The 26811-nt window shown below is 35.6% G+C and overlaps 1 protein-coding gene across 1 annotated transcript in view; it reads left to right on the forward strand.

Moving 5' to 3' along the window:
- The window catches only part of LOC123869329 (cadherin-related tumor suppressor), a 155449-nt gene that overhangs the window by 115701 nt on the left and 12937 nt on the right, over positions 1 to 26811 (forward strand). Inside the window, exons 3-9 of the mRNA XM_045912199.1 lie at positions 6752 to 7060; positions 7781 to 8014; positions 17731 to 17932; positions 18172 to 18359; positions 19266 to 19688; positions 20212 to 20713; positions 21383 to 26741. Of these exons, the coding sequence (XP_045768155.1) occupies positions 6752 to 7060; positions 7781 to 8014; positions 17731 to 17932; positions 18172 to 18359; positions 19266 to 19688; positions 20212 to 20713; positions 21383 to 26741 (7217 nt within the window). The remainder of the gene's footprint in view (positions 1 to 6751; positions 7061 to 7780; positions 8015 to 17730; positions 17933 to 18171; positions 18360 to 19265; positions 19689 to 20211; positions 20714 to 21382; positions 26742 to 26811) is intronic.

The following is a 26811-nucleotide window of genomic DNA, read 5'->3' on the forward strand; positions in this document are numbered from 1 at the left end:
CGGGCTTTTCGTTCTATAATAATAATCGATATTCCTTGATAAGCCGATGAGAGGTACATTTATTATTATAACTCTAAACATGAGTCATCAATGGATTTTGCGTTGTGGAAGGATACTATCATTAGAGTATCGTAATTTATAACCTGAACACCTACGTACTTTATTGCTGAAACAACGAAGCTATTAGGCAGGTATTAGGTGCCTATTATAACGTTTGTTATAGGAGGCAGTTATTCTTGTAATTAATATTATGCAAATCAATTTTTATTACTAATGGGTAATGATATAAATACCTATTTAAAAATACTGTAGAGATTATAATTATTCAGTTGAAGTGCAGTTTTGACAAGCAAATATAAAACACCCCACGACTTACACACACACATACACACAAGTTCACATAAAAGTTTATGCACATTGCACATACAGGTACCGATTCGCTTTGTAAATTAAAAAAAAAAAAGTTGCAGTGATTGAATCTTAATCGATCGATCACTTGGATGCCAATTAAACCTTAAATTACCTACTATACGCGATCACCAGTTTAAAATTTCATTTATGAATCGCTTGTTATAAATCGTTCGTCTGCTGTACAAACATCTGCTAAGAACTTAAAGGTAATTATATTTTTTCACTAATCGATATCAAATAACAAACAACCTAAAACAAAAATGACATGTTCTCATTTGGTTTGTGATCGTTAATCGTGAACCGCTTTGTAGTCGCCGCAGCGCCCGCGCAGGATCGCGATGCAAAGGGCGACGTTGAAAAATTCTGTGCTCGTGATTTTCGTTCGTGTACTTCATTTATTTGCCGGGACCGTGAATATTGTTTACGGGAGATATTAGACAGCTTCCTGCTATCCACTGAACTGACATCGTTCAACAACATAACGGGTTAAATTTAAAGATGCTGCTATTACATAGTTGTTATGGTGGATAATCATCAACATACAACTCCAAATAAACCGATAAAGTCTCCAAAGGTCTCTCGTAGGGACTTCCACAAACCACGGTCGTGTGCTGCTGCTGCCTGAATCCAGTGGCTCCTTGCGACTCGTTCACCACCTAGTAGGAGGTCTTCCAACCGTGCTTTCCGGGCGTGCAGATTGCCATTCAAGCATCTTGGGAGCTTATACCGGTTCATCTATTCTATTCTTGGCGAATAATAGGTTTTTTCAGCATTTTCTAAGGCAAAAACGAATGGTGAAAGAAAACATTGTAAGTTAATATGCCGGAGAGTTCTACATAATGTTCTCAAAGGTGTGAAGAGTCCGCCGGATCGGCATGGCGGACTATGCCTGTCTTTCTCATTCTGAGAGGAGGCCCATTCTCAATAGTGGGCTGTCAATGGGCTGATGATGATGATGATTATATTTTTGTGTTGATTTATTATTATTATACACCGTTGAAGAGTTGAAGCTTACCTTCCCTAAAACATCACAAACATTTAGGGCATTCTGAAAAATATACGATGCTTGTTGTTATAGCAAAATTATACTATCGATCAAGCAGTAATACGAAGATAATGCCCCCAGGATGCGAATTTAGGAGAAATTGAGGGTGCTTGCGTGCCCACCTTCAGGGCATGATCTTTACATGCACACTGATAAACATTATTATACTCTGAATCATATACCACAAGAAGGACAGTTTTATCCACGGAAAATGTAATAAAATTACACGTATTGAGATAAATATCGTAATATGGGCTACAATTTTGATGACCGGATGAATTAAGTCTGAATACATTAGTATGATGGGAAGGGCAATTTTGCGATTTTATAAACGTTCACATATTTGTAATGCTTTAAATTTTTACTTTAGCCTTCGACTTATTCTTTACTATAACTTGGCCCCGCCATGTTTCAGGTTTCACCATATTTTTAATAAGTAAAAATAATAAATTCTTGTCCATCTATTTTTTCTAACTTTCTCTCTACATTCTACGTGCTTTTGAAAATATAAAGAAGTCAACTAATAAATAATCATATACCTATTGACAAAATTGTTAGGTCATCATCATGATCAACCCATTTTTGGCTACTGGCTACTGAGCACGAGGTTTAGCCATACAGTCCACCACACTGGCTGGCCTGCGGATAGGCTTCACACACCGTTGAGAACACTATGGAGAGCTCTATATCATACAGATTTCCTCACGATGTATTCCTCCAACGTTAAATCAATTTATATTTAATTGCTTAGAATGACATAGCTCCAAAAAGTTAGAGGTACTGCCCAGGATCGAACCTTCAACCCAAACTCCCGAATAGGAGGCGGATTTTTTAACCACTAGGTCATCACGGCTTCCCTTCGACATCGACAAGTATTAGACATGGTATTTCGAGTCATAATATTTTTAAACGTAGGTAAAACTTGTCATAATTATCAAGCAATCTGCAAAGTGCTGTCGCGTTCTCGAGTTTTTGGTAAACATAGGACCAAACGACCGATAAATGCGCTCCAGGCGATGCAAATTGCGTCGCCTCTTATCGATGCACTTTATCCGGGACTTTTGTGCATATTTTACATATATTTGTGGGGGTATCGATAGACTGTGTGGGCGGACTCCGCGCCCGCATACTAATGCATGCGAGGAGTTGCACGCGGATACGCACTTAGGTAAAATTAAAGGGTGCAGTTTTACAAAAATGCCTGTAACATAGCAGATTACTTTTTATCGAGAACGGGTTTGCACTTTACCTAAAATGTCATTATAATATTATTAAAGACAAGTGTAAATTAAAAATTTATAACACCCCCGACGATCCAAAGTATTTGAGTTTTCCAAAACATCATTTTCAAATAAATAATTATGTATTTAGGCAACGTCCATCTTGACAGCTTGACATTTGTCAATTGACATAATATTATGAACCTAACGGTTATCTAACCTTCTTTTCTACAAGAAAACTAGAAAAGAGCTGATAACTCTTAAACGGCTGAACCAATTTTTTTAGATTATAGCTAAGAACACTCTCGATCAAGCCACCTTTCAAACAAAAAAAACTAAATTAAAATCGGTTCATTCGTTTAGGCGCTACGATGCCACAGACAGATACACAGATACACAGATACACAGACACACAGATACACACGTCAAACTTATAACACCCCTCTTTTTGGGTCGGGGGTTAAAAACATATTCTGATTGCGATAATTTAGAGGAGTAACGACACCTAGTTGCTGGTAGATTGGCTAAATAAATCCGGTATCCGGTAAATTATAATTTAGCACTACCTATACATCTTGACCTGCTGGTATGCCAGTTTTCGGGAACAGATCAAAACGATCAGTCATCTATCTACTCAAAAAAGACTAGATAGATGCCCGCGACTTCGTCCGCGTGGATTTTGGGTATTTTTAACCCGTTCCGTGGGAATCGGAATCGCATAGTATAAATGCGAAAGTGTGTTTGTTTATTGGTTTGTCATTCAATCACTCCGCAGTGGAGCAATGGATTGGCGTTATTAATTTTGCATGGATATAGCAATAGATCTGGTAGAGATTGCTCTAAGCAATAAGGCCGCCTTTGCACACAATTGTTTTTTCTGTTTTCTTCTTTCTGTGTTGTGTTCCTTTACATGTGTTTTGTGTGCAATAAAGACTTCTAACTATCTATCTATCTAGATCTGGAAAATGACATAGACTACTTTTTACCCTGAAAAAATCAAACCATTCCCAAAGGATTTAAAAAAAAACTAAATCCACGTGGCTAAAGTCGCGGACATAGTTAGTTTACCATATTAGTATGGATAGTTTCAAAGTTTAAGACGACTACCGTGACCCGACACGACGGTTTAGATATGAGTCTTTAGCAATTTCATAGTAAGACAGATCTGGGAGAAATAAATGATGTGTCTGGTACGTTATAAACTTTGAGAAGGTAACATAATTGTGCTAGTCCTGAGGGTATAGCGGTTAGTCCGCGGTCACGACGCGCTCTAACCATAGAGGCCCTAAACGATGCCACCATATCTGTAGCCCGCTCTCGGCCCCGTGCCTGTCGACAGATATGTATTACCTATAGTCTGGAGCTAACCTTTACAACGATTATACCTCACAATAATACTTACCACGAATTTTTTTTTCTCCAATATTTTAATCCGTTTCGTTTACCTACTTAATATTTGAGTGAAATGAAAATATCTGCATTACACTTTTAAAAAGTAGGAACTATAGGATAGTTATTAATCCATTAAGAGAGGTATTTCTTATTATACTCGGCCACAAAGTGCACTAAATTAGTCGCGTGTGATCCAAAACCACAATCAATTTTGGCAAATGATAAATTGCTTTACGATCACCATAGTATCTAAATATATTCCCCTTTGAGAGAGGTGCAAGGTGAAATTATATAAAAATGGGGAGAGGCAATCAAGGCGTGACGTCAAAAATTTGGAGGTAAATGAGTAGAATGATTGATGTTGTGAATTTACATTGCGTTGTGCCAAAACGACAAAATTTTAAGGTCATTTTTTAACTTCAAAGCGATCGCCAGCAGCTTGATCGGTAACAAGAAATAAGCTAAAGAACTCACAATACATTGAACATCATTAATTATTATTTTTTAAAGATAGTGAGCTTTTTTAAACTTTGAAACAGAAGTCGGTCCAAAAGAAGGAGAAGAAGGTCTCTAAATATCTAAAATGGCTGTAATTTCTTGGTTTATTATGAGTCCTATGGAATCCGTACTACATAATGAGTTACACAATTTTATATCTCAAAACAATAACATCGCTTACATTTTACTGATTTTTTACTCCTAAACAAGTGTAAATTAAAAATTTATAGCACCCCCGACAAGTGAAGGTTACAATAACTAGAAAAGAGCTGATAACTTTCAAATGGCTGAACCGATTTTCTTAAATTATAGCTAAGAACACTTTCGATCAAGCCACCTTTCAAACAAAAGAAACTAAATTAAAATCAGTTCATTAGTTTAGGAGCTACGATGCCACAGATAGATACACAGATACACACGTCAAACTTATAACTCCCCTCTTTTTGGGTCGGGGGTTAAAAACTAGGTAATATCTGATAATTTCAAATCAACCTGCGTGTTGTTCTATTCAGTGTAGTTCAAAATAAAAATGAAACTGCTTTTGCTGAATGCACTTTATTTTTTGTTTTTAGACATGATACGATGTTGTATTTTACTGTAATCAATCTTTGCAATGAACATTGGCTTTATGAACGTATTTAGGTTTTTAGAATATACGAATTATATATTAAGCTTCGAATATAACGATCATTTATTTAGTCGTGAGCATACAGCAAACTTACGATATTTTGTATTGATCTGGTAGCGAACCTCTATCAATTATTATCGAAACTTGATTAATTATTGTTCTACCTAAACCAAAGTCTTGTCATTTCTCTTCCCTTAATCGATTACTTCAAACATGATCTCTAGGGGGTCCAACAGCAAAAGACGAACAACATGTGAGCTTTTTCATAATAAATCTTTTCTTTTTTACAAGCGCATTCTAGCTGTCTCTGTGTTATTCCTTTCAACCTTAGGTTCCCTCGCCCTTAACAATACACGATTCGTTAATACAATTAGTGTTACATCATTTCCGTATTCTATTACCGTTCACAAATTAATACATGCGCTGAGAATTTATACAGTAATACCAATAAAGCGCCCAATGTTTACAATCGGTCTCAAATTCTCTCAGGCTTTCTTATTTCTTGAACAATAAATTTTATTAACACATTTCAATTTATTTCCTTGACTGACACGGTCGTGCAATCAGCGTTAATTGCTTCTTCTCTTACGTAAAATACCGTAGGCGTCATAAGAGGTTTTCTGGGTGCGCTTAACACACCACCCTAGTACAATACAAAGAAAAGATTGAGTCATCATAACAAATGCGCAGCTTCTCCTCGTCGAGGGCAGAGAACTTTTGACAATCGGCCTCTTCTTATCTGTGACGGCTCCGATGATTGTGCTCCGAATTCTTCGTGCTTCAATGTTCGAATGACGAAACTATGGTGGTTTAAGTCTTGCGCTCCCCCGTCCCTTTGTTGACTTGTCGAGTTTTGTTCGGACGGCTTTTTGTAAACGTCCACCGGCTGCATTTGTAAAGCTCGCCTCTAACTTCATAAATCTTATCTAATACATCTCATCAAGAGAGAAACTGTAGGTATGCCTTCGCTTTAGGTCAACTTATTATAAATCTCAGACGTGTAAATTTGAATGATTATTATTGTTATTGTAATTTAAATTATAATATGTTTAAACATGATGTATAAAAATAATCAAAATCAGGTTTCCTTTAATCTAAACCATAAAACCCCACCTTCATAATTAAATGGGTTCAATTGAAGATAGGTAGAAAATAAAGAACTAAGTACTTACTTTTTCAAAATTGCAATTTCAATATCACGTGTATGCAAAACTTTTGTATTCTGTCGTTACTTGAACCCCCTGAGCATATTTTATCGTGGTGTCAGTCAGTAAAGACACATTTGTCGAGACAACCGCTCGCAGGCTGCATTTTTAGAATTATTAATTTTGTTCGTGTTCTTATACTTTGTTAAAGTGACCGATTTTCTGCCGATCTTATAAATAAAACATCAGCCGTCCGGCTCGAGACTGTTTTACCAAAGTCGATGTCTGCCTTAAATACGTTATTGTTGCAATAGTTACTTTTGTTTTGCCTCTGAAAACTTGTTTGACAAATCATTATATTCGTCGAAATATAAAATCTTTACTAACCAACAAAATATTGTTTGTTTTGCAGGTTGAAGTCGTGATTTTGGACAAGAACGACAGCCCGCCTGAGTTCAAGAATATTCCACCAGCTTATTTCGCATCAGAAGATTTGGCTCCAGGGCAACTCATCGCCACGATTACTGCTGAGGATCCGGACACTATAGGGACGATAACTTACAGCATAGAGACAGAAGAACCTACGCCTTTTGTGTTGAACGGACAAAGCGGTCAGTTGACATTGAAAGAGCCACTTGACCGGGAAACGATATCGGAATACCAGGTCGTAATACGTGCGAACGATGGAAGGCAATTTACAGATGTTACAATTGTTATTCAGGTCAGTTAAGTTTTTGAAATAGTTATTTATGTATTAAATTAAGACAGTAAGCCTTAAATGAGAGTATCACAATAGGGTTCCACAAACGTGCATTTTCAACCCACTAAGACACAAAGTAAGTGCATTCACCGCTAAAAATACCTCTTACAATACCTGTATGTACCTATATATTTTTTAGGATATCTGCTCAATATAACTAAATGTTTCGGGATTTCTATTAATAATAAATCTTAATAGTAGGTAGGCATATTATTGATCTATTGTAAAGCCTTAATTTAAGCAATTGTACCACAGCCGCCGATGAGGAAGCGACTAGCTATGGACTATATTTTCTCGCTCAAGAAACTATGATATATTATTAGTTGATCGCTGAGTGTGCACACCGCTAGCAAGAACTCTATTTTCACTAGTTTACCGCAGCGACGAGAGCTATCAAAGAAAAATACGCTCAGCGACTTTCTCTTGGCGGTCAAATCACTCGCATAGTTTGCACAAGGATTAATATTAATGTATGAAGGAAGATTGCTCATCCATCATATTTACACACTTGCTCATAGCCCAGCGACAAAACTATCCCAACTACACCGTGCTTCTCGTTACTCGCCAACTCGTTTCAAATTTTTAGTTCTACTCGTTTCTCGCTAATCGTCAGCGGTCGGGCAACTGTCGGTCTTCATGATTTATGACATGACGATTCTGTTTACATATTTCTATTTTTAGGTTACCGATACGAACGACAACCCACCAATCTTCAAGGAAAGTGCCTACTCCTTTGACATACCAGAGAACGCGGCAAGGGGTTCCGTAGTAGGAACCGTGGCGGCCATCGATCTCGACTCCGGCCCCAATGCCCAGCTCACCTACACCGTCATATCGGATTGGGCTAACGATGTCTTCTCACTCAACCCGCAAACTGGCATCTTCACATTGACCGCAAGACTCGACTATGAGGAGGTAAGCATAACTTAAAATAACCAAACAATAAGACAATAGATTAAGTAAATGATGATAATAAAATCAAACCGTTCTGATATGAACTTTATAAGACTGACATAAGTACCTAACCTTTGCCAATCCAATTAAAGTTTAATTTAGCTTGTATAATTTATGTAATTACTCTTACTTACTTAACGGTATTTAAATCTTAATTTATAGACTAGCACTTGGCTGCAATCAGATCTGTTGGCAAGTCATGATGCAGCCTAAGATTGAGCACACTTGAATACTTGAAGACGCATATTCCCTCTTGACTTGTTCTCATAAAGTATCCTGTAAAATAACTTGTGATGATGCGGTCCTACCAAAACGAATTTTGGATGGTAGTCAGATGACCATCCTTCTAATTCTGAGAGGAGAACCATAGTCAGCAGTAAGCAAACGATGAGTTGAGATGTTGATGATGTTGAATCATGAGAAACCTACCCGCTAAAATGATATTCTGTGATTCATTTACCTTAAACAAATATTAGAATTAAAGACTAACTATTTGAAAATAGTATTGCCAATTGCATTGTTTTTTTTTTTAAAAGAACTTAAGTACTACATTTCAAAAAAACACTTTCTGAAGCTTCAATCGGGACATAAAAATAAAGTGGTTCGCTTGTAACTTTACGATGTGCGTAGTTTATCTGTAGTTACTTACAAATAAAAACACGAGAAAAGGTTAAGTGATTAAAATCATTCGTATAAATATTCTCAGGGGTAAAATAATAGCCAATTACTGTCGCACTCTCAACGAAGTAATCTGTATAATGAGAGACTCTTTTGCTAATCGTTATGCGTGCTGATTCTAAGATTGAGGATCTTAGAAGTACTCGTACTTACTTACCGAAATTTTGACGATAAAATCCTAGAAACAAAATCATCTCATTAAAAAAAAACACTTCTTTTATAAGTTACCTACGTGACTTAGAATGGATTAAGTAACGAGTTTAATTATTACTAGCTGATGCCCGCAGCTTCGCCCGCGTGGATTGGTCAGATCCCCTGCAGCATCAGGATTGAGGAGTTGGACTCCAAATTTTTTATGAAACAATGTCGCAAAGTTCCTCTATCGATTAAAAAAGAAATGACGCAAATCGGTTCAGAAATCTCGGAGATTTCGGTGTACATAGGTAGAAAAACACAACTCCCTTTTTGAAAGTCGGTTAAAAAAGTAGCCTATGTTACTTCCTGGTCAATTCTCTACTTGTCTGTGAAAATCCCGTCAAAATCGGTTCAGCCGTTCCCAAGATTAGCCTTTTCAAACAGACAGACAGACAGACAGACAGACAGACAGACAGACAGACAGACAGACAGACAGACAGACAGACAGACAGACAGACAGACAGACAGACAAAATTTTAAAAACGTGTGATTCAGTTATAGTATCGTTCAAATAACCATATGACCTTAATATGCGGTAGTTATTTCGAAATTACAGACAGACACTCCAATTTTATTTATTAGTATAGATTATTAATCAAGTTATAGAAATTTTGATAATATGAAATGCATATTATTACTATGTACTCAAATACACACACACATTCACATTATACATGCGTTAAGCCGATTTCAAACTACGGAATATAATATAATTTATATATTATATTATATTTCCGTAGTTTGAAAGCGGCTTAATGCGTTTTTTTATTGCTTGTCTGCCAAACTGTACCTTATAGACTAAGGGAAGACACTGACTTTCAAGATACAAGCCTCAAGACTACGTGTAGCTTTTTTCTAAATAAACAGCTTAACTTAATAATATTTTTATCTGTTACTAAAAAAAAGATCTTAAAAGAAAAAAGACCCCATTTGCCACCGCTTTTCAAAAGGATAAATTGAAAGATTCAAACATGATATTCTTACTTTTATCGATTAAAAGTTACATTTCTACTTCATCATCAGACCGTGGACTAGGGTCTCTGGGAGATAAAACACCGGAATTTACATACCAAATGGCCGAGTATTGAGAATGGTGTCTGTAAACTAAGGTTTTTTGGTTTAGAGGGATAAACTAAGGAGTTTTGAACCATTTGGGGAGCGTATTTTCCAAAATCCTTTATTATTGTGCGCTTTCACCCCCCTATAAGCCCACCCTCCAAATGTTGGGTTTCTAAGTCCAGCGTTTTGGTTGTCTGCCAGTCAAGTCACTTAGGACCATAGAGATAGTATATAATCCTTCATCCAAGCTTAGGACAAAGCTTTTTATTTGAAAAAGGAACATATTATTACGATGTAAATAATACATCTCTACGTATTTTCTCAGGTACACATTACTTATAGCAATCTTATTGGTTCCACTTAGTTCGATTAATTTCTTTTACATATCGTATCTGGTACTAGTTTTTAGAGATCCGTGCCTCAAAAGGAAAAAGGAACCCTTATAAGATCAGTTTGTTGTCTGTCTGTCCGCCTGCCTGTCTCTCCATCTGCCCATTTTTCTATCGTGTCTGTCAAGAAAACCTATAAAATTGGTACCTCCCGTTCACCTAGAATCATGAAATTTGGCAGATAAAGTGATTCACAAAAAAAAATCAATATGTGTTTACGAAAAAAATAATTTACTAAGTAAATCTAAAAATTATTCGATCGATTTATTAAATTAATTAAGTCCGTCATTAACTTACAGTATGCTACATAAAAGTGATAGGTATATCATGTACGATGGTACGGAACCCTTCGCCTACGAATCCGACTCGCAATTGACCTGTTTTTTTTTTATAGAAGGCAACACTGTAATTAAACACTTCACTCAGCGAGTCGTTATCAGATCTAAAAATAGCGAAAATGTTAATTGAAACATTTAACTGTAGAGTCTTGAAAAGTGCCTTTTGTCTTTAGTACCTATTTAAAGTGGCATTGCAACGAATTGCCGATATTTAACTAGTATATAATAAACTTATACTTACCTACAAAATATTATAATATTAGAACATAATATTATGTTATATAATAAGAATAAATAAGTACCTAGTTTAAAGCAAATTAAAAACACGACTACTCTGCCACATTATTTTTTTTCAAAGAATGTATAAATTAGTGTCACTTGGGATGATGTTAAGGATTTTAACGATACCACATACTTACATCCAAATCTGTTCATCCATTTAGAAGTTGGAATAGAGTTAGTCACATACAAAAACAAAACTCGCATGAAATAGCTTAAAAACATGAAGGTCTTAATAATCATAGTCAAAGTCAAAGTCATTTATTTAAATTGAGTACTATTGTATGTACACTTTTTGATTGTCAAGCAACGATGTAGGTGATAATTAATTACGTTAACCTAAAACTAAAGCTACGAGGGTTCCTAACGCGCCCAAGTCTGAGAAAAACCCAAAACAAACTCAGCCGGGTATCTATTCTATTTTTATTATCAGCACTTCATAAAATCACTTATACTTATTAGAACTATCAAAGCTGTTTGGCAAAATATTTCCAAGCTTTCTTATCATTTAAAATTTAAATAATCCTTTACATTGTAATAGGATAGGATATTAGACTTAATAAGTATAGTTCAGCATGGAGCAATACTTAAATGCCTTATCTATCATCGTGTTTTCTTTGAACATACTTGAATGCTTGACGATCAAATCAGAATGTACCTATCCCCTTTGTTCAAGAATCTTCTCGTGCCACTTTTCGCGGAGAAACGTGCATCTAACGTTATTATGGTGTGCCTAGAGGTTATGAATTTTCCGCCACAAAATTTATGTCAGGGCATTGACCATTCCTTCTAGGTATAAATCGGTGTAGGTACTTTCTTCGTGTTAAGATTATCTAATACTAGAGGATGACCGCGACTTCGTCCGCGTGGATTTAGGTTTTTGAAGATCTCGTGGGAAGTGTTTGGTTTTCCGGGGTAAAAAGATATCTAGATGTCAATAACATGGATGCAAGCTACCTCGGTACCAAATTTCATACAAATCGGTTGAGCGGATGGGTCTCTAAGATTCCCGTGGGAACTCTTTGATTTTCCGGGATAAAAAGTCGCCTCTGTCCAAATTCAAATTCAAAATATTTTTTTTCAATTAGACTTTTACAAGTTCTTTTGAATCGTCAAAAGCATCTACCACTGGTCCGGAATGCCTTTCCTACCGAAAAGAACCAGCAAGAAACTCGGCGGTTGTTTTTTTCAAAGATTTGATATACAATATTATGCCATGTATAAAAGCAATTGAAGTCCTGCGCATTGCTGGAGCGAATTGCAGGTCAAATCCACGCTTTTTTATCATTTACATAATCTTCGATAGTATAATATGCTTTTCTCAGGAGCATATTTTTAATAGATTTTTTGAACCTGTGTAAAGGCAAGTCCAAAATTGGCTGAGGAATTTTGTTATAAAAGATTATACCCATTCCCACAAACATGTCCGTCCCCGGGATATAAGCTAACGTTGTACCAAATTTCGTCAGAATCGGTTTAACTATTCGGCCGTGAAAAGATAGCAGACCAGCGATAGCAGACAGACAGACAGTCACACTTTTGCATTTATTTTAGTATGGATAGTATGGAATTTTCAATTTTAACCAAAATTATTGCCCACGACGAAATGGAGACGATATCATATTATATTATTATGCGTTCGGCGTTATACTTAGAATGTGCAGATTTTAATGCGATTATGCATTAAGTACGAATTAAGTAGGTACACATTAAGTACTGCCTACCTAAACCTTGAGGGCTAAAGATTACCGATTGTGAATAGTTATTGTGACTGGCATAAATTTTATCACTGTGCTTCAGGTTCCAACTCCATAACCTCATGCTGCAAGGGTATTGCCTACACAGGTATCACAACAGATTCTCACAAGTATCACAACAGATTCACACAGGTATCACAACAGATTCTCACAAGTATCACAACAGATTCACATAGGTATCACAACAGATTCACACAGGTATCACAACAGATTCACACAGGTATCACAACAGATTCACACAGGTATCACAACAGATTCACACAGGTATCACAACAGATTCACACAGGTATCACAACAGATTCACACAGGTATCACAACAGATTCACACAGGTATCACAACAGATTCACACAGGTATCACAACAGATTCACACAGGTATCACAACAGATTCACACAGGTATCACAACAGATTCACACAGTGAGCACAGCACACAGCGGTTCTTCAGTTTAAAGTCATCTGCGAATATTTTCATCAGATTCCAGTTCCCATGGGGTTTTAGGGTTCCGTAGTAAATCCTTATAGTTTCGCCATGTCTGTTAATCTGCGGCTTAGCTCAGAGTCTATTAGTATTAGAAAGCTATAATTTGGCAACAAATCACGCGGACTAAGTGGTAAGATAAAGTGTTGAAATTTTTTTTTAGTTCCCGTAAAGTATAGGATTGATTTTTTTTCTTGTCTATCTTATGGCGTGGGTTGTCACTAGATAAGTTTTGCATTTATATTGCGGTTATGTGAAAACCATTTATCGATTCAGGGATCCGTTTGCTTTAAAGTGCAAATTTTTGTTTGATTATTTATTGTTGTTTATACAAAATTGTCTTGTTTTAAATGAAAGTTTGCTCTAGGTTTCAGTTATTTCATACTAAATTTCATTATTTATTATGTTTAAACTGATACTACTTTAAGATATTTTGATGTCCTGTACCTGTTATCTTAGGTAACTTTGTACCAAACATCAGAATTGGTTAAACCGTTATTGGTTGAACCGGCCGGATGGGCCGTGAAAACCATCTATATTATTTACAATTTTATTATATGTATAGATAAAGAATATAATAAATAGTATATGGACAGTAGACGAAAATATGAGTAAGTAAACCTTAGTAATCGATTGTTTATGCCCTGAATATATTATTTTCTTGAGGCAGTGTAATTAATAAGCCTGTTTAAAATTACAAGCTAATTGTTCTGTGGTGCCTTCGGAGAACCATCGGCCAGTTGACGGCAAATCGTGTGCTTGTACCCGCGGTTGATACAATTATCTTAGCATAGATCTAAAGGGGCGTTGACCGCTCAAGTGGTTCTATTGCACGACGATGTTATGTACCTAGTCGTACCTACCAAAAGTTGTTTGAATTTGAACAACTATTTGCTTTGCTTCCAATGTTTAAAATTTTTTAATAGGGAAACTTTATTTGAGAGTTGATAATAATAAATTAGTTAATCCATACCTACCAATATTACACTCGTATATAGGTAAGCGTGTCTGTCTGTTTGTCTGTACTTGCTAGCTTTTCACGGCCCATCTGTTTAAAAAAATTAAAGGGTACATAGCATTGGGAGATAGCTTATATGCTGGAGACTTGGAGAGAACTATAGGTTTTATCCAGGATAATAAATAATCGAAGATTTTTAAAATACTGAAACTCGCGTACGAAGTAGCGGGCATCATCTAGTATTATAAAAGGAAACCGTATTAGTTTCCAAAATAGAAACAGCTTAATAGCTATACTATTTCATCATGATCATTCATCACTGGCCTATTACTGAGTACGAGTCTCCTCTCAAAATATATAAACCAAAAGCTGTGTGAAGTCTGCCAATCTTCACTTGCTCAGCGTGGTGGACTAAGGCCTAAACCTTTCTGATTCTAAGAAAAGACCATATTTTATGTTATAGCATATTATACAAAGTCAACTGTAATTTGTATCAACTTAAGTAGATATAGGTGCCTACTTCTTACTGCAACAAAACGTATTATGTAAATTCACAACGATGTGAAGGACATCAAAAGCGCTCTTATAAAACATTTTGAGTCACTTACTTGAATGCCTTTTGGGCATAAAAATAAGATACGGATAAGTAAAATTTATTACGAGCCGTGTAAAATATTGCATGTTGTAGGTAAGATGTGCAATTCAGCCACCAAGGCCGATGATGCCCTTGAGCGGCTTTTTAATACAGGCCTGGTAAAATGACCGCTGCGCTAAGTTTTAAACACACACAACGTACGACGACAGCGTATCTAGAGTCTCGCGGGTTGCGGTCTGTTGTCTGTCGCATTGACATTTGACAGACAAGCGCGACTAACGCACCGCGGCTGACGCGATAGTAAGAATAACACGAGACACACGCACACCCAGCTTCCGATGGCAATGCTTATCGTGTGCGTCAATCTGTTTTTTTTTCCAGTTTGTCTGACTTCAAAATTAATTTGTGTAGCCTGCTAAGGTTAGATGATAAAAAAAAGCGTTCTGGGCATCTAGTAATTCAAATGATCACATTTTTTCGAAGAAAATTTTAAATTGTTCTGTCTGTCAGACATTTTTCGCTCCACGCGACAAACAGGTCGAGACACGGTCGCGTGTGGCGTGCGACAGACATGCATTACAATTAGTAGAGTAGGTAGAGTAAGAGTAGTATTGTCCGTGGCGCGTCCGTCCGTTGCTTCAACTGCGACCCACCCTAACGTGGCTCCTAAAATTTTTAAAACAAAGAATTGCAAGGTGTTAACACTGCAAAGTGCGCGCTTCAGCTCTCAACGTCACGCGCTGTAGTGTATCGTGCTTCATGCAATTCCTTATATTACAAAACGTAAACCCGTTCGCGCGCGTTTGGTGTGACTTCCTGCAGTGCAGTAAACGCCACGCGTTTTGTTTGTTTTTGCCTTAACAGTTTGCTTTTTATATACCAATCGATATGAAGGTCGGTTCATCTATTAAAAAGTGAAATAAAAAACTATTATAGTGTCGCTGAACTTGGTACGTCTGCTTTTGTGTTCTTTTATTGCTTGATTTGAGACAATAGGAATATTTAAGCTATTAACCGGTTATTCAATACAACACAAAACATAATTCACATCTTTGGAGAGAACAAGTGCCTTCTACAGATAGGACGTCTGATTAATTTAAATAAGCGGTGATAGCCTAGTGGTTAAGACGTCGGCCTCCTATTTGGTTTGACCTCACGTCTAACTTTTCAGAGGACTAATAAGTACCTAATAACCTAGGTTAAAAGTTTATTAGTTAAATATTCTTTTATGAAAAAAGGAGTTTAATGCATGGACAGTATTAAGTACTTGATTAATATAGAATACAATAATATGTGCCACGCTTGTATAAATTAAAAGGTGCTACGGTATCCTGTTATTAGTAGGTCTATGTGAGGTATTATTTGATCCCGCTATTCATGCAAACCTGTCTGCCCGGGACCAAGAGCGTGGCAAACTTCACTAAACGTCGTTGTTGGGAAAATACTTTCATTTCAATGTTACGACGAGTAAACCCATAAACAACGTCATGAACCGCTAAACCTGTTCTCTTTGATAATTATTTTAATTGCGCTTTTTGTATCTCTGTGTCTAAATAAATAATTATAAGATTTAATTTAATGGAACACGTCCTTAAGTTAACAAAGGACATGAAGAAAGGTGCTATGCAGCCACTTATTACTAAAACTATAACAGTAGATATGACAAGATTTTTTGTTAAAAAAATTTATCATCATCATCGTAAACCGATGTCCACTGTTAGACATGGCTGCTTGTAGTTGTGTGGTTGATATAAATATTAATTAATACTATAAAATTAATATTTTTTACATATTTTAGTATTAATGCATTAATTTAATTTAGTATTAATAAGCTATTGCTTATTTTAACGTTTTAAAAAATATTTCGAAATCCAAATCTGAAAATCCACAGAAATTCCAAAAATTTAATAATAAAATGGCCCAATGATAATGAAGTATGTTTTTTATATACATTTCTATATCTTGGTGTACAATAAAGAATATTTTACTTTTACTTTATGTAAAAATATTGGGTACCTACAACTGGACCCTAGTTCAGCTGTCATAAACGGTGTAAATTCCCGAGTATGCATGCGCCGCGCCAGTTTCTCATCAAGTCAACCGGTCCGCTAATTAGTAAAAACAACAATTCGCTGTACATTCGTTTTCTCGACCGCCCGCCATTTCCTCGTAGCCCGCTAGAGAGCTGCTAATTTCATCCCGGTACAGTTTTTTCGCGTCGCGCATCATATTCGGCATTTGCCCACTCGATCCGCCATCGAAATTAAGGCCCGAACAATGTCTGACAAAGCGACCGTCGGCAAAACATTCAGGAGCCGGATTCCGAGACCGCTGCCTGTTTTTTAAACCGCCATCTCGCTTCACGATTCGCGAACGGAGGAGCCTGTCATAGTTGGCAAGCTTTACTGACCTATTATATGGAAAATCTGAGTGCCAGCGCGATTCCTTAAATATTGCTATAGTATAATTTGCGCTCGAAAAATTTCATTATGTTACAATGTACCATATTGTTTTCGGCAACTCATAATAAAAACTACATTTAGTAATTTGTGGCTAACTCTGTTGTACACAATCTCTGAACGAAATCTACAGGTCTAAATCTAATTCTGTCCCTTTCAGAAGGGAAAATTGTAAAAGGGATAGCAATACATTTAGACCAGTCATTTTAGTTTAATTTAGTTTAGACATTGTATACAGCAGAATTAACCACGTTGATAACTTCTGATATACACTGGCAAACTGAGATAATTTATCTTCGAATCATAGAAGCGAGTAAAACTAGGCTCGTAGTTTTAAATAAAATTGATAAAGAACTTTATTTTCCGTTTCACCATGGTTCGTCGAGATACCTAAATATTATAATAGGTACCTACTGAAGAATTTACCTATGATACAATTTTGTAAATTCTAGCTAAACAGTGATAGTAAATAGTGTTTTGTGTATATTTCAGACGCAGCACTACATATTGGTTGCCCAAGCGCAAGACGGCGGGCACCCATCCTTGTCGGGAACTGTCACCGTGTACATCAACGTCATTGATCTCAACGACAACGCACCAATTTTCGACCCTATGAGTTTCTCTAACGAAATTTTAGAAGACGTTCCTATTGGATCTTCAGTTGTCACTGTTAGCGCCACTGACATGGATGCAGGTAGATATTTAGAGTGAAATTATGAGGATGGGTGTGAAAAGATAACAGACACACAGACCAACAGACACATTTTTTTATTATATAATTTATAATATTAGTAGTATTTATGTATTTTAAGTCCATCAATTTTCTTTTATTACACTGCTATTATTATAGCTTGCCACTCTAGGCCATCGTTATGAAAAAAACCGAAAACTTACTAAAACCAAGATAAACACCTACGATTCTTATTATTACAGGATTAAACGGCAAATTAACATATAGCATTACATCTGGAGATGATAACAAAGATTTCAAAATGACTGCTAATGGAACAATACTGACTGCAAAAATGTTGGACAGAGAAACACTCCCACTTTATAACCTGATCGTTACTGCTAGAGACTTGGCTAAACCACCAGAGCCACAGTTATCAGCCACCGTGCAGGTAAAAAGAAAATTTTGTTTAGACACATTTATTTCAAAGCATATTATTTTATTTGCGCAGTTTTCCTAGCGCGCTCCCCAGCGTTACCCATATTAACGTAGTTTGGTTCTCATTTAATAATTAATTATTACCAACCAATCAAACCTAATGGAATTTTGTTGATAATATCTAGAACCAAATATCTGTATCTCGATTTTTCAGATTCCTATGAAAATGTGTAGTTTTAAAGCTAAGTTAAAGATTTGTTTGTAAATTTTTGAGCTCGTGTAGATAACTTTCAGATATTAACAGATATTAATTTCTGAAACGTGTCTACGAAATTTCATTGAGTTGATTAGTTAATATTCGTATAAGAGTCAAACTACGTTTGTTTTGAGAGCTCTACGAATAAACTACTCTTAAGGAACCCTGTTCTTCAGTTTGTCGATTGCGTTTACTTTCACATACCAGTGTCATTTTTCACAACATTATAACAAGTAACGGCAAGGTATTGATTTTGGAACAGTGAGTTGTCACTTTTTGTGAAATCCTTCTCGGATTTTTCTAATGCAGTATAGGCACACGTTTGACCACAATCGCGTCTGATGGAAAGTGATGATGTGGCCTAAGATGGGACGTTTACCTAGAAGATGCCTTATTACTCTTGTTTTAAAGATACCTACCCGAATTGTGATTGGTAGGAAACAAAAATCGCGGAAGAGTATTCTAGCTTTAGCTCTGATGGATCTTCCGAAATTGATGTTGGCCGAGACGTTGAGATCTATGAGAATAACAATTATGATCAATTATATTAAACGGATACGTTACGGAAAGTAGGAGTCAAAGATGAAGGAATTACTATTTAATAAAAATTACCTATTACTATTTAATAATTTAATTAAAACATACAAATAATAAATATTCCAGGTCACAATACAATTAAAGGATGTTAACGATATGGCTCCGGAGTTTGTTTCTACAAATATGACTTCAATTTCTGAAAATATTCCTCTTAACACTGTGGTGATGACAGTGAAAGCTATTGATAAAGATGAAGGTCGAAATGGATATGTCGAATATTTTATGTCACCAAATCCAGAATCTGATGGTTACTTTACTTTGGGAAATGTTGATGGAATCTTACGAGCAACTGGAAAATTAGATAGAGAACAGAAATCTAATTTTACAATATCTGTTACTGCAAAAGATAGGGGAGATCCCCCCAATATGACAAAAACTAAAATAAATATTAAGATATTAGATGAAAATGACAACAGTCCAGTTTTCGACCCAAAACAATACAGCGCTTCTGTTCCTGAGAATGCTAGCATCGGTGCCAGCGTACTTCAAGTAAGTATGAAATAATTAATAAACTAAGGTAATGGTCCCTTATTCACCCGCCCGATCTTTTTTTAGGGTTTAATTTTAATAAAAAGATTTTTCTGTAGTTTCTGCATATGTCCGTCTGCATAGCACAACTTTATTCAGAAACGATAAACTGTTTAGTAGGTATGTTAAAGTCAATATAAAGTCTCGCAATTTTTCTCAAGGAATCGCTTAGGAAACAAAAATTTCGTGAGTTGAATCCCTTTACTCAAACCAGTATTAAAATTATATTTAGCATGAATATTAAGCACGTAGTATGGAATTATTGCAAAATGATTATTATTGTGAGAAAGATAACTGACAAAATTATAGTCGAGCAAAATGTTAGTGACGGTGATTGCTTAGAACAAAGCTTAGAATAAACTCTTTAGTGAGGAGCATTATTCGACAACGAATACAGCTTGGTTTCTCATAATTCCTAATTTATCTTCAAACTTTAAAATTACCCATTATTTGAAAGCAATAACAAATTTTATAACTTTCTTAGGTATCTGCAACAGATGTTGATGAAGGTGCCAATGGAAGAGTAAGATATTCGATAGCTTCTGGAGATGAAAATAGAGATTTTAGTATCAGCGAAGATACTGGCATTGTGAGAGTAGCAAAAAATCTTAATTTTGAAAGAAAATCTCGTTACATAATATCTGTAAGAGCGGAAGATTGTGCTAAAGATGACGTCAGATTTGATACAGCTGAATTATCGATTTCGATTCAAGATATAAATGACAATCCACCGACTTTCTTGGACTCACCGTATTTAGCATACGTAATGGAAAACGTAATTCCGCCTAATGGTGGATACATATTAACCGTTCGCGCTTATGACGCAGACTCTCCTCCATTCAATAACCAAGTTCGATATTTTATCAAAGAAGGTGATGCAGATCTTTTTAAAATCAATGCTTCGTCCGGTCAAATTTCATTGTTAAGGACATTAGATCGAGAAGCTCAGGATGAATATACGCTTTCGCTTGTCGCTATGGATACAGGTACAGTTATTTTGTTTGAATGTTTTTTTACCATTCTATTTTAACATAATATTATAGCCATCACTATCATCATCATCACGACATAGTGTAGAGTTTGTTTGCAGAGTCTGTTTGGAAACTCTTATCTCAAAACGTACTTACTTAATTCATCAAATTTTCATCGTCAAATAACTTTTATCTGGGGAATGTTGAGAGTTTGACAGTTTTTGTACAGGAAATCTGTAAATACGTCAAATTTATTCCCCAGATAAAGATATTTGACGACTCAAAAATCGGCTATCAATAAATTAATATCATCCGTTCCCACTTATATCATAAATCTGTTATACATATACTCGTATGTCTATTGAGATATACCTACTTTAAGATTTGTTTGTTGCTTCTTCATGGCCCATTCACTAAACCAATTTTGAGGAACTGTGGTAAAAAATAGCTTGCATCCCATGCGGACATATGCTTACTTTCTGTGTCAAAAAATTATAAATCACGAGATTCATAATCAATCTCAAAAGAAAAAAATATACTAAATCCACACGGAGGAAATTGCAGGCATCATATCTCGCACCGAAATTCACCATATATTTAATTTATATCTTAGTCATATCGTTTCACGTTGTTATAAAGTTGCTGGCAACAGGCATTCTAATAATTGCAATTATTGTTTTACAGGTTCTCCACCGCTTACGGGATCTGGGACGGTAAAAATTATAGTTCAGGATGTTAATGACAATAGTCCAGACTTTCAACGACAAAGTTATAAAACTATTGTAAAAGAAAACCTACCACCAGAAACATTCATATTGCACCCCAAAGCAATTGACAAAGATATTGGTAACAATGCGAAAATAAAATACAGCCTTCTTGGAGATAAAGCAGATAGATTTCAAATAGATCCTGTCACGGGTATAATTTTAACTAATGCCACTTTGGACAGAGAAGAATGGAGTGTGTATTATTTAGTTATTATGGCTCAAGATTCTTCAACTACGGATCCACGCACTGTTACTGCCAATCTAACGATTATAGTTGAAGATGAAAATGATAATACGCCGATATTTCCACAAACTGTATATGAAGTCTACATTTCCGAGCGCACTATTCCCGGCGATTTCGTTTTTGGTGTTAAAGCAACAGATAATGATGTTGGACCAAATAAGAAAATTTATTATGATTTAAAAGGCGAACATCAAAATCTTTTTACAATAAATAGGGACACCGGAGTTATAAAAGCAAAAGAAAATTTAGTAAAATACAAAGACAAGCATAATTCTATATTTAATCTAATAATATTAGCCACTGATGGTGGAACACTACCGAGGCAAAGTTCCGCTGAATTGATTCTAATCGCAAAATCAGGAAAAAACTTTCCAAGATTTACGGTGAACAATAAACTTACTTTTACTTTTTCTGAAGATACACCTGAAGGAGTTCTTGTAACTAGATTATCTGCAACGTCCCCGAAGAATGGTCCAACAGGATTATTACAATACTCAGTAGCAGGAGGTAATATTGGTGATGCGTTAAGGGTGGAACCAATGAGTGGTGAAATTTTTATAACCGGCAAAGGTCTTGATTATGAAACGATGCCTCTTTACGAAGTTTGGTTTGAAGTTAAAGACTCAGATAACCCACCTCTAAAGTCATTTATTGAAATTGAAATTAAAGTTACTGATGCAAATGACAATGCACCTGTAATCGAAAATGCTTTGTATAATGCAACCGTACCAGAAGAAGAGTCACCACCTCAAATGGTTATAAAAATTGAGGCTCACGATGATGATTCTAATGAAAATGGAAGAATTTCTTTTAGACTTACTAATGATTATGAAGAATCATTTGTAATTGATTCCGAAAGTGGAGAAATTTTCACCAATATTGCACTAGATAGAGAGTCAATTCCATTTTATGAGATTTTAGTAGAAGCTGTTGATCATGGGATACCTCAACTAATAGGAACTTCAACCGTGCTTGTTTCAGTTTTAGACAAAAATGATAACCCTCCGAGGTTTACTCGCTTATTCAGTGTTAATGTCACTGAAAATGCTGAAATTGGATCATTTGTCATAAAATTAACTAGTTCAGACTTAGATATAGGTGCTAATGCTAACGCCACATACAGTTTTGTTGACAATCCTGGTGAAAAATTTGTGATAGATCCTTTAAGTGGGAACGTTACAGTCGCCCGATCACTGGATCGAGAATTACAAGATGAATATGTTTTAAAAGTGGCAGCAATTGATGGAGCCTGGCGATCAGAAACTCCATTGACAATAACTATACAAGATCAAAACGACAACGCTCCTGAATTTGAATATTCCTATTATAGTTTTAATTTTCCTGAATTACAAAACAAAAATAGTTTTGTAGGTCAAGTAATTGCCACTGATAAAGATAAGCAAGGTCCAAATTCCTTAATTTCGTACTCTCTACAACAAACATCAGATCTCTTCACTATTGATCCTGCTACTGGAGAAATATTAAGCAAGTTTATGATGAATTATAAGAGAACGTCAGTAAATACATCACCTGAAAATACATACTCAGTTATTGTGGTAGCTACCGACAATGGTAAACCACCAATGTCATCTGAATGTTTAGTTACCATAAATGTTGTAGATGCTAATAACAACAAACCAAAGTTTAAGGATCATGAAAAATTAGTACCAGTACCACAAGATGCTATACTCGGAGAAAAAATTGTAAAACTCATAGCTGAGGATGCTTTTGATTTTGGTATTAATGCTGAGATAGAATACATGGTTTCAGGAGGTAATGGGACTACATACTTTACGATTGATAAAGTAACTGGTTGGATTATAGTAAGCAAGCAATTTTATTATACGGGACAGTACTATGAATTGAAAGTAAAAGCAGTTGATCGTGGTGTTCCACCACAAATGGATGATACAAGCATTACATTTGTGGTAACAGGAGAAAATATTTATAGTCCTAAATTTACAGCCCTGAGTTATCAAGTTATAGTACCTGAAAATGAACCAGTAGGATCATCAATACTTTCTTTGAATGCAAATGATGAAGACGAAGGGCCTAATGGTATTGTAAGATATACTATAAGTTCTGGCAACGAAGATAGAGAATTTCAAGTAGATTCTATATCTGGTACAATAAGTATATCACGTCCACTTGATTTCGATGAAATTCAAGAATACCGATTAAATATTACAGCAAAAGATCTAGGTTTTAAACCTAAAGAAGCTACTGCTACTGTGACTATTATTTTAACAGACATAAATGATAATGCTCCGCAATTTAATCAGTCAAAATATTATGCATACTTACCTGAAAACTCACCTGTTAATAGTTTTATATTTAAAGTTCAAGCTATTGATATTGACTCACCAAAGAATGCAATCATTAAGTATCATATAAAAAATGAAATGTTGTCACTATTTTACATAGACCAAAATACGGGAAAAATTTTCTCAAGAGAAATATTTGATTACGAAGAGAAGACAATTTATCGCTTAGAAATTTTGGCTGAAAATCCTGATTCAGTCATGAGAAGTACCACTGAAGTGGTTGTCCATATCACGGGAGTTAATGAATATTATCCAAAGTTTGTTCAACCTGTTTTTCATTTTGATGTTTCTGAGTCTGCTGAAGTTGGGGCTCATGTTGGCGTTTTACAGGCTACTGATCAAGATAGTGGTGACGATGGAATCATATACTACTTTTTTGTTGGATCCAGTAATGATAAGGGTTTCGGGATAAATTCACAAACCGGAGTTATAAGAGTTGCTAGATATTTGGATAGAGAGACTCAAAATAGAGTTGTTTTGACAGTATTAGCAAAAAATTCAGGTGGCATACATGGAAATGATACTGATGAAGCCCAAGTAATTATATCAATCCAAGACGGAAATGATCCACCAGAATTTTTAAGACACTACTATGAAGCAACAATATCAGAAGGAGCGAATATTGGCCAAGAAGTTATTCAAGTAAAAGCCGTGGATAAAGATGTACGGCCACAAAATAATCAGTTTAGTTTTTCAATTATAGATGGTAATACAAATCAAGATTTCAAAATTGATCCTCAAAATGGTGAAATTGAAGTAGCTCGAAGTCTAGACCGAGAAACTATATCAACATATTCATTGATAATAGGTGCTATTGACACAGGAACACCTCCACAAACGGGCACAACAACAGTTAAAATAACATTAACAGATATAAACGACAATGGTCCAGTATTTGATGTTAACAATTTTGATGGCTCTGTTTATGAAAATGAACCACCTAATACAAGCATTACTACACTGTCTGCTAAAGATCCAGATTTACCACCTAATGGAGCTCCATTTTCATATACTATTATTGGTGGTAAGCATCAAAGCTTTGTAAAGGTTCAGAAACATACAGGTGTTTTATTAACTACAAAAAAGATTGACAGAGAAGTCACGCCATACTTAGCTATTATGATTCAAATTGAAGATAGTGGTACACCGGTTATGCATTCCAACTATACAATTCAAATTAGGGTATTAGATCGCAATGACAATCCACCAAGCCCAAGGTCAGCTCATGTCCTAGTGCACGCATTCAATGATAAAATACCTCTTGGAAAAATAGCTGATGTTAAACCTAACGATCCAGATATAGTAGGGGACTATAAATGCAAAATAGTAAAAGAGTCATCATCAGAGAACTCATTGTCATTATTTACTATTAAAAAAGGATGTGACCTTTATACAAATGATGTGAGGCCAGGTCAAGGTTATTCATTTTCAGTATCAGGGAATGATGGAATTCATAAAGATGTTATATCATCTATAAGTGTCGAATATTTTTCTTTTAATAATAGTACTGTGGAACATTCCTTAACAATTAGAATTATGAATATGACTGCATCAGACTTTTTGACGCATTATTATAGAATTTTACTGGAAATAATGAAAACTGGATTGAAAAATAAGGAAATCATATATTTATATAGCATAAACGAAGAAAAAGAAAATATTGATTTAACTTTAGCAATTAAAGAACACAACTCACTTTGGAAAAAAGATAGTAGCGAGAAGCATTTGAAGACAAAGGAATCGGAACTACGAAAAGTTTTGAAGAGACAAATTATTATTCCATATTATCCCTGTTCGACACATAGATGTCAGAATGAAGGTATATGCACTGATGCTATAAATGTAATGGATGTAACAAAAATCACTGAAAGCTCCACGCTGATACTTACTTCGCCTTTGGTCCGCCATGATTACGTTTGTCATTGCACCGATAGATTTATGGGGAATAATTGTGAAAAGCGACAAGATCCTTGTTCACCCAATCCTTGCCAATTTGGAGGACAATGTCGTAAACAAGGGCATGATTTCATCTGCACTTGTCTACTGAGACGAGAAGGTAAAACATGCGAATTGGAGAGAGATGATGTTTGTAGCAGCAATCCATGTAAAAATGGTGGATCTTGTAAAGAGAGTACTGACAGAAACTCTTTCTTCTGCTTGTGTCGTCCTGGTTACCGAGGGAATCAATGTGAAGCTCTAGTAGATTCTTGCAGACCAAACCCATGTATGCATGGAGGAATTTGCATTAGTCTTAAACCTGGATATAAATGCAGCTGCACGAACGGCCGTTACGGTACTCATTGTGAAAGTTCAACGTTCGGTTTTAATGAATTATCTTACATACAGTTTCCTGCTCTGGATGCATCAACAAATGATATCACTATCATATTTGCAACCACGAAATCTGATGCCTTATTGTTATATAACTATGGTGCTCAGACTGGCGGCCGATCTGATTTTATTGCGATAGAATTATTAGGAGGCAAACCAATTTTCTCCTTTGGAGGTGCAAGGACTTCTATAACATCTGTTGCGTTATTGAACACTGACAAAAATCTAGCTGATGGAAAATGGTACAAGCTAACAGCTACAAGAAATGGCCGAGTGATATCACTAAGTATTGCAACGTGTACCGATCATGGTGATATTTGTACAGAATGTGAACCTGGCGATCATTCATGTTACGATGATGACACTGGTCAAGCGGGGTACGTAATAATGCATTAAGTAATTATATATTATTATTTGCAAGATTTAACGATATTGAATTTATAACTA

The sequence above is a fragment of the Maniola jurtina genome, chromosome 11, assembly GCF_905333055.1.
Source record: "Maniola jurtina chromosome 11, ilManJurt1.1, whole genome shotgun sequence".
Classification (NCBI taxonomy): Eukaryota; Metazoa; Arthropoda; class Insecta; order Lepidoptera; family Nymphalidae; genus Maniola; species Maniola jurtina.